Source organism: Salvia miltiorrhiza, chromosome 3 (genome assembly GCF_028751815.1).
Source record: "Salvia miltiorrhiza cultivar Shanhuang (shh) chromosome 3, IMPLAD_Smil_shh, whole genome shotgun sequence".
Classification (NCBI taxonomy): domain Eukaryota; kingdom Viridiplantae; phylum Streptophyta; class Magnoliopsida; order Lamiales; family Lamiaceae; genus Salvia; species Salvia miltiorrhiza.
In genome coordinates this window covers 63,226,802-63,237,234 of record NC_080389.1, presented here as the reverse complement: position 1 = coordinate 63,237,234, position 10,433 = coordinate 63,226,802, and the positions used below count along the sequence as shown (strand labels likewise).

At 30.6% G+C, this 10,433-nt stretch overlaps 1 protein-coding gene across 1 annotated transcript; it reads right to left on the bottom strand.

Annotated features, from left to right (window-relative positions):
- Positions 1–5,920: 5,920 nt before the first annotated feature.
- Positions 5,921–7,946, bottom strand: LOC131015442 (ethylene-responsive transcription factor TINY-like). Its single transcript, XM_057943851.1, has one exon. The coding sequence runs from the start codon at positions 7,714–7,716 to the stop codon at positions 7,021–7,023; it is 696 nt and encodes a 231-aa protein (XP_057799834.1). The 5' UTR covers positions 7,717–7,946; the 3' UTR covers positions 5,921–7,020.
- Positions 7,947–10,433: the final 2,487 nt, after the last annotated feature.

Genomic DNA, 10,433 nt, shown 5'->3' with positions numbered 1-10,433 from the left:
CTTTGGATGCTTCAACTTTACCACTAGAGCAAGGCCTCATCGGCATTGTTGTAACACTTTTAAACCAGTTAATTTGTTGAGTTTATATTGCGTAGTTGCATTTTACTCATATGTATTACACAAAATTTATGAGATATCATCACTTCGTCATACATATATAGAAAATTAAAATTTATAAAAAAGAGGTTGAAGTAAATTTCGATATATATAAAAAAAGAACCAAAAGCTTCCATTTTCTTCAAGAAATGAATTGAATTTGGACCAAGAATCACAATAAATAACAATTACTTATTTTGGTTGGAAATTTTCGTGAGATTAATTTTCTTGAGACCTTATTTAAATGTAAAGTCAAATATGTGAAAGTAGATGGTTTGCATAACTTATTCCCTTCCCTTAAATGGAAAGTTTGATTGATGATGAAGGGGTCAAATTAATAGTAAATAAATAAAAATATCGATAAGTATTTGCTAGCTTTAAAGATGTTAGGCATGAGGCTTTCAACATTTTGCCTACTTTGTTACAGAATTAATGAAACATCAGAACATATATGTATTATATATGGAAGTAATAAATTAGCTATTACAAAAGACATAATTAATATTTCCCGATTAATAACACTAAAAATCTGTTCACAAATTGGAAATTTAATTATGAACAGTTGTAGCTAACATACATTGAGTTTTTATGTATGCGTGTGTTGGCCAAGCGGTAAAGGATTAATACTTAAAGTCAAAGGTCTTCGATTCGAATAGAATATATTTTGCGAACATTGTAGTTAATTAGTTAGTTTGAAACAAAATTATATGTCAATTAACCTTTTGAGTTAAATATATAAAAGAAGGAATATATTAGTTAGTTAATTTTTATTTATTCCGAAATTAAAATGCTAATTACAACCTTTGCACATGGGAATCATATATATACAAACAACTACCTAACAAAACCAGTTAAATAGCAGATTAAGATCGCAATGTTTATAACACTTTCGAGTTTAATTTTTTTGTGAATTTTTCCCCTAATAAAACAGACAAACACTAATGAACAGTTCTATTGCATGCGTCTAATTAATCACATTTTATTTAATAGTAAATGTATTTTCACTTAATTGTCCTCTCTATAACTAATATAACTCCCACATTAAAAATAATAATAATCTCTGTAAAGATGCACTATTTATTTAAGGAACATGCCATTTTCTCAGTGGAGCAGTTAACAACATAGCAATATTACCATATAAAAATAAATACAATTAAAGAACAAGAAACAAAAATATTTTATCCATGTCCGATTCAAGAACACTAGCATGAGTTAATTAATTTGTAGCTAGTTTCAATTAATTAATAAAGATTGTCAAAAGAAAAAATGATTCGAAGGATATATTTTAATTTGTAGTTTCAATTAATTACTAAAGATTGTCAAAATAGAAAAGATATGTATTCATCAGTTAACAACATTGTCCATAGCATGTAAACCGTCAGATGATTTGGACGATATTTTTTTTATAAATAAATAAATTTAAAGACCGCGCATGTCATTATAGATTCGAACCTATGATCTTTGGATGATAAAATTTCCTTTTTAATTGAGGTGTTTGGCGGCGTCTAAATATTCTCAAAAGACTTTTTTATTTATCAAAATATGAAAATCATATGGACTTATGCATCATTTAAAAATGAACTAAATCACTCAAACATGATCTATGACACAAGCCATTTTATCGCAAGTTAAAAATGTATACTAACATTTATCATGAGCTAAATATTTGATTAAGTTGAATTATATTTTATCATTAATGACTTATCATTATTAAAATACGATTTTATTGCTAAGCCAAAAAAAGGCAAAAAAAAAACCTAAAAAAAAAACCAAAAAAGCACAAAACGCTAATCAAGGACCGAGCCTCGTTAAAACTTTGTTACAGAAAACTCAACGGAAAAAACCGTAACAAGAAAAAAGAGTGCTCGTCTAAGAGAAAACCAAAAAAGAAAGCCGTCGCAGCAACGAGGGTGGGCATATTTCGTGAGCTCCAGCCTAACAATCGTCCCCAAGTAAACCCGGACACTTCGAAACTGACTACAAAAGAAGACCGAAGAACACCACCCAAACTCAAAGAAAAAACAAATTCATTCCTTATCACTTAAACCAAAACACCGCGCGTAATGGAACAATTATAAATTTATTATTAAACATTTTAATATAATAATATAAATATTTTGTTAAAATATATATAAATTCTTCGCAATAGGTGACTGTCCGACACGAGCTAAATTCCATTTCTACTTATAGAACGTGTGTAATGTTTGTTACAATATTGACAAATAAATTAATTTCAAATTTCCAAATTAAAGTGCGCTGTATATAAAACCAAAAATTGAAAAGGCAGAAAGGAAAAATAATTTCCGAATGTCAAAAGCTTGCTCATTTTTAGCAGCTTTTTTCTTATAAAATTACGAATATGGTAAAAGAAATTAGAGGAAAACGATGAGGATACTGTTTGCCCTTATTGCAATAACTTGTCAGTTTTTTAGATTCTCCATTCATCAAATTCCAACCAGTCAAAAAGGATGAATAAAATTAAATAAAAAATATTCAATTTATCGTGAGTAAAAACTGTACATAGGGTATGACTATTGTAAAAATTACAATATTTCTTGAGAATGTAAGAATAATTAATTTTTTTATGAAATTAGTGTATTTTAAAAAATAAAATTTTAGTTTCTTCCAGAATTCGAATTCAGGTGTTATGTTAATCTATCAAAATAATTTATTATATACACTAAAGATTTTCACAATCAAATAATTTAAAATAATTCTTCATTTTTATTTTAAATAGATATTGTCATTTAAGTTTCAACCTATATAGATATATATATTTGGAATTTTGGATTGGAATTTTTTGAGAGTCCTGGTGTCGCTAGGCTCTGGTTCCGGTTCGGTCTGGCTCATTTGGTTGTTGTCTCTTTTTGAGTGGGTTGTTTTATCAGCTGCTCGTTCTTCGATCTGACTTTTTTTTTCTTGCATTTTGTTTTCTTGATTTTTAAAATTGATGGGTACTCTTTTTATTTTACCGGTATTTTTCTCATTGGATTTTTATCAGAAATATTTTAATGAGGCTCAACCCATAATTGTTAGGTTTTTCTTTTTCTTTTTCTTCTTCTTCTAGTAAAATTTCAATTTAATAAGATATGTATTTAACTCCCAACCAACCTCCATCACTTTTGATATAGGATGGGAAATGCTTACAGCCCATAAATATTTAATGGCGCCGTAAATATTACACCTGACCAATTTTATTGCGTGCAATATTTACTATATTTCGGAATTTTGAGTAAATTTTTTGAATATATAATCCCAAGAAACTAATTTGGAGAGTGCCTCCAATACATAAAATTTGGCTGATGTTTGATTTCACACACTAATTTAAAAAATGGTATTAAAATACATGAATTATAATTACTATTATTATTAGTATAAGTTTATCACGATTAAAATTTTATCTGACATTGAAACAAATGTAGCATATAGCGGATGAGCTGACTTTGACGTGTAATTAATTGCTTGACTAAACGATATCGTTTTAATTATGATATTTTTAATAATTAAAAGTTTGAAATTAAATTCCTATATATTTAATCTCACCCCAAATACTAGCTCTCTCTACACCCAACACATTTCTCTCTTCTCTCAACATCAGAAATTAAATTTATCCTCCTTACTTTGTCTCAACATGGCAACCACATGATAATAATTGGGGAATTTTTTAATTAGCATTCATATTAAATTTTTAATTGAGGTGGGTTTGATGGAAGGTGGCTGCAAAAAAAAATGAAGAAAAATTATGGGTGTTTCATAGCACCAAAATTTGGGTAATTAGAGAGAAGAATCAATAGTTATATTTGAGTATACCATTAGTTATAGTAGGAGAGAAAGGATGTGTGTGTGTGTGTGTGTGTGAGTGAGAGAGGGAGAAAGTTGAGAGAGAAATAGAGGATGTGGTGAGTTGGATTAAGAAATTAGTTTTTTTTTAATTATAATTAAAATCACGTCGTTCTTGATTCAATTTATGCCACCAAATTATTATATCAGTTTTAATTTGGGCGTAAATTTCAATTGTGATAAAACTATAATAATTATAAAATTTATGTATTTTCATACCACTTATTAAATTGGTTTATAAAACTAAACATCGATCAAAATTCGTGTATTTTAATGTTAATAATTTTTATTAATATGTATCGATACATACATTGAATTAATTACGCAAATATATAAGATATCATCATCATGTCTCATATATAGAGAAAGAAACCAATTGCTATGTTTTCTACTACCAACCATTTTTTAGAGCAACAAGCCAAAAATATCCCTTTTCCTTCAAGAAATGAATTGAATTTGGGCAACAAGAATCCCAATAAACAATTATTGTTTTGGTTGGAAATTTTCTTGAGATTAATTTTCTTGAAACCTTAATTAAATGTAAAGTCAAATATGTGAAAGTAGATGGTTTGCTAACTCTCCCCTTCCCTTAAATGGAAAGTTTGATTGGTGACGAAGGGGTAAATTAATTAATAAATAAGAATATATAAATCAATTAATATGTGTATTTGCTAGCTTTAAATATGTTAGGCATGAGGCTTTCAACCTTTTGCCTACTTTGTTTCAAAATTAATGAAACATCAGAACATGTATTATGGAAGTAATAAATTAGCTAGTACAAAAGACTTAATAAATATTCCCGGATTAATAACACAAAAATCATTTCACAAATTTGAGATTTAAGCAAAATTAAATTTAAATATGTTTGTTAAAAAAAATCTGAGTTTTTTTAGCGGATTTAATTTTCCCCTAACAAAACAGACAAAAAAAAAATTACTCCCTCCGTCCCATATGGATAGGCTGATTGTGATTTTCACAAGGATTAAGAAAAATCAGTGGAAATGAAAATATATAAGTGAATTTCTTAATATGCCCATATTTATTATTTAATGATATATTAAAGTGAGAGTAAATTAAAGAATTAAATAGGGATATAATAGTACTTTTTATGAAAATAAGCCAATATAAATGAGAAATTAAAAAAAAAGAAAATAAGCCTATATATATGGGACGGATGGAGTAATGAACAGTTCGATTACATACTTCTAATTAATCACATTTTAATACATGTGATGTCACTTAATTATCCTCGCTCTATAACTAAAATAACTCCCACATTTTAAAAATAAAAACTAAATTCTCTGCAAAGATGCACTATTTATTATAAGGAATATGCCATTTTCTCAGTGGAGCAGTTGGGTGATTCTTGAACTAGCCAAGATGCCTCTACAACTACAACATAGCAAAATTACCATATAAAAATAAAAATAAAAATAAATAAATGACAAGAAACAAAAATATTTTGTCCGTGTCCATTTTCAAAGAAAATTAGCAATTAATAAAGTTTGTCAAGATACAAAAGATACGATGGAGATGGCTTCGAAGCGCTATGTGGTTTCAATTAATTAATAACAATGTTAAAATAGAAAATAAATATCTATCAATTAACAATAATCGCCCACGATGTCTAAATAATGTGATGGTTTTTTTTTGGGGGACTTTAAATAATGAGATATATATTTTGAACTATAATTTCCTCTATTTTTTTCGAGAATACAAGATACATATATGTATATTACACTTAAATTATTAAATAATAATTATGATATTTAAATAAAATACAATTCACAAGCTGTCAGTTGAACTTGAACCAATAATCTCTTAACATAAAGGGTTTTTTTGGTGCCGCATCGACAACAATTTCCTCCTTTAGTGAGAATTTTAGCGTCGATTTTTTTATTATTATTAAAATATAAAAATTATATCGACTTACGCATCATATGAAAATAACCCTCGAACTAAATAGCTCGAGTGTGATTTATGACACAAGCCCTTTTCTCGAAAATTAGAAAACGTGTACAAATCTTTAATTTCTCAAAACAAAACCCACACACACTATCTCAAACTAATAGAAAAGCACATAAATTATTTATATATAAAAAAAATGGCTCTCCTTTTTCCGGTAGTAATATTTGAAAGGGACTCGAGCTAAATTCCATTTCTACTTATAGAACGTGTAACGTTTTGTTACCAATAGTGACAAATAAATTCATCTCAAATTCGACAAATGGTGAAGAAATTTCCAAATTCAAGTGAGCTGTATATAAAGCCAAAATTTAAAAAGGTGATAGGGAAAAAAAATCAATGTCAAAAGCTTGTTCATTTTTAGCAGCTTTTTGTTTTTTGTTTTTATAAAATTACGAAAATGGTAAAAAGAAATTAGAGGAAAACGATGAGGATACTGTTTGCCCTTATTGGAAAAAATTGTCAGTTTCTTAGATTCTCCATTCATTGATCAAACTCCAACCAGTCAAAAAGAAGGAATAAAATTAAATAAAGTATTTGCAATATATTTGATTGATATATAGATATATTTAACTCTTCCCAACCAACCACCTCCAGTTTTGATAAGATGGGAAATGCTTATTGCCCATAAATATTTAATTGCGCCGTAAATATTACACCTGACCAATTTTATTGCGTGCAATATTTATTTACTATTATACTATAATTCGAAATTTTTAGTAAAATTGGCTCAAATTTGTCACACAACTACAAGAATCAAGAATTCCTCTTCTTTTAGTAAAACTTTAAAAGTAGAATATTTCTACAGTAATTTTCTCCATTGCTATTTGCATTTCATAGAGAGAGAGAGAGAGAGAGATGAGAGAGAGAGAACTGTGAAGAATTTATGAGGTTCGTCTAACTCTGTACAAGAAAAGATTAAAAAAAAAAGAAAAAAAAGGAAAGGAAATATTTAGCCCTTAAATCTAAAAACGAAAAGGGGCTGACCTAATTTCCATGATGAAGCAAACACAAAAAAAAAAAAAAAAAAAACTACACATGAATTTAGAAATCGAACTCATAAAAAAAAATCCACGTGAAAAAAAAGGAAAAGGAAAAAAAAAACACTTAATTGTTTTTTTAGTAATCCCACAACGAAAAGAGTCCGGAAACCCCACCGTCGTCGGCGCTCCACTGCGGCGGCGCGTCGAGCCACCCCTCGAGCGCGGCGGCGTAGTCGACGTAGACGAAGTCGTTGCGCGGCTCCACCGCGTCGAAGCACGACCCGAGGCTGGGCAGCTCGACGATCTCGCTCAGCTCCGCCGACGCCGCCGACAGGTTGTCGACCGAAGACGACGACGACGGCGAGCACGCGCTCGACGACGACGGCGGCGACAGGACGGCGAAATTCTCCATCGCCGCCGCCTTCGCCGCCGCGGCCTGCACGTCGCGCGGGCTGAGCGAGGCCGGCCGCGGCAGCGCCGCCGCCAGCTCGGGGAAATTGAGCGTCGCGGCGGCGCCCTTGATGCTCAGCGCCGCCACGTCGTGCGCACGCGCCGCCATCTCCGGCGTCGGGAACGTCCCCAGCCAGATCCTCGACTTCTTCCGCGGCTCCCTGATCTCCGACACCCACTTCCCCCAATTCCGCATCCGCACGCCGCGGTAGACCGGGTGCTTGCTGCTCATTCCCGCCGGCGCCGCCGTCGCAGCCTCCCGATTCCGCTTCTGCTTCGGCGCCGCCGCGGATTGGGAGAGTGCTGACGTGGATGGCGGGAATGAGAATAATGAGGCGTCGCCGCAATTCTCCGACGACGCCGTATGCTTTGCAGCATCCATGTTTTTTTTTTTTTTTTTTAAAGCTATTTTTAGCAATATGCAGTTTTTAGTGAACGTGCGTTTTTTTTTGAGTGAGAGTTTGAGTGTGTGTTGTGTGTGTGTTTGGGATTTTACATTTCCATACTAGGAAAGGAAATGTACAAAATGGCAGTAGTTCTCTTGCACGGCCAAAGGGGTTCTGATTTGAAGAGAGAAAATGGAAGGAATATATATATAGCTATATATTGCTATAGGGTTGCCCTTAATAATCAACAAGCCACACTACGATCAAATTAAATCCGATTTCTGATAATTTTATATGTGTCACTGTATTCCACGATAATATTCATATTTTTTTAATACAAAACACAATTAAATTGTAAGAAATAAATATATAGCCTAGTTAAATACCTCCTCTGTCATATTATTGTTGTCTCAAAATTTTTGGACACCATAACTGGAAAAAAGATGTAAATTGATAAAAAGTGATAGGACCCACATCTTTTGAAGAGTTAATTATTACTATATCTTATGAAAATGAGACAATAATAATGGGACAACCAAAAAATTTAGGCCTCTATTTTATAGTGATTTGTAAAAATATGTCATTTTTTTAAAATTCGCATAAATTGACTAATTACTTTAAATTTCGGTGTCCGTGATCAGTTACATTTGTGCTCGATTGAGTTATGTAGAGCTAAATGTGTAATATAGACGCTGAATTGGTCCCAAATGTGGCCAAAAATGTCAAATTTTAAAATAATATATTGATCTAATTATGTAATTTTGAAAAAAATTGGCTTATTTTTGTAAAATCTTTTAAAATAATAACCTAAAAAAAAATTAAAAGTGTGATACTCCCAATATGAAATGCACTATAAGTCTATAACACCCCTTCTATTTTTTTTGTGATTTTTATTTTTAATTTCTTTTTTGTGTTTTTGTTCACTATCATTTCGCAATGAGTCACACAACACATATTTTAGAGAGATGGGTCCATGGAAGAAATGGGTCATTTCTGCAAGAAGACCCCCTGTTGTGTAGAGTGGGGCCCCCTTCTATAATACACTACGCAATCCTTTCCATTTAATTTCAACCCTTTTGATATGTTTTTGATTTTTTCACCTATGTTGGCACTGTGCATTTATCCCCTTATCATCATATATCAAACGTATTGTGTATATAGGTGATGATCAATCATCAATAAAAGATTATGGGAAGAGAGATCTCACCATTTCTCTCATGCATGGCTTCACGTTCATGTGAGAGAAACTCGAGGATATTAAAAGCCACTCTTCAATTCATTGGTGATCTTCAATAAGAGTGTGTTTGGGTAATTTAGTTTATTTTAGAGAGCTTTTAGGCTCCAATGATTTTATAAAACATTTCATATTTTAAGTACGTATAATTTGTCAAAGTATTTGAATAATTGAATTTACGAGCTAGAGCAGGGGCGGAGCCAGGGGGGTGCCCGGGGGGCTGAAGCCCCCCCCCAAATTTTGAAAAAAAAAAAAAAAAATTTATAATATGTCTAAAAATGTTGTTATTATTGTTATTATATTTGTATTTTAGTAAAAAAATGTCTAAAATGTATTGAATGCCCCAAAAAAAAAATTAGTAAATGTTGAACTATATTATCTATGAAAATGTTATTATTATTATTATTATTATATTTGTATTTTAGTAAAAAATGCCTAAATGTATTGAATGCCCCCCAAAAAAAATTTAGTAAATGTTTTGAACTATATTATCTATAAAAATGTTGTTATTATTATTATTATATTTGTATTTTAGTAAAAAATGTCTAAAATGTATTGAATGCCCCCAAAAAAAATTTTAGTAAATGTTTTGAACTATATTATCTATGAAAATGTTGTTATTATTATTATTATATTTGAATTTTAGTAAAAAAATGTCTAAAATGTATTGAATGCCCCCAAAAAAATTTTTAGTAAATGTTTTGAACTATATTATCTATGAAAATATTGTTATTATTATTATTATTATATTTGTATTTTAGTAAAAAATGTCTAAAATGTATTGAATGCTCCCAAAAAAATTTTTAGTAAATGTTTTGAACTATATTATCTATGAAAATGTTGTTATTATTATTATTATTATATTTGTATTTTAGTAAAAAATGTCTAAAATGTATTGAATGCTCTCAAAAAAAAAATTCCGGGGGCTGCCGCCCCCGAACCCCCGTAACAGTTCAGCCCCCCCCAAAAAAAATCCTGGCTCCGCCAATGAGCTAGAGAGAGAATTGAACAGAAATGAAATAAAAAAACTATTGTAGAATTATTTTGTAAAATGATTGTTGCTTATAAGATTACAAAAAAATAAATTCGATTTGGAGCTCAGTTTTATTGCTCATAAATAGTAATTTAGAAACTTATAAGCTCAGCCAAGCACCCTCCGAAAATCTCCAACCGTCAAAATATATATTTCAAGAAAGTTGACAACTTTACTTTGTTTATTGCAAATTATAACATGTGCTTTGTAAAATTGTTGGAATTGGATAACTAAGTTGGTAATTAATTAACTTGACATCTAAATAATTGATGAGAGCGATGTGTGGAAAAGGAAAAATACAAGAAAATATTGGAAACTATATATTTCGAATAAATTTAAGACACTTGTCATTTTATGTGTTTATGTTTTTTATGTGAGTATCCCCATATCTTTTTGGGGGGCATGATGAAAGATTTCCTCAAATTTTTGTTGGTGGGTTTACATTT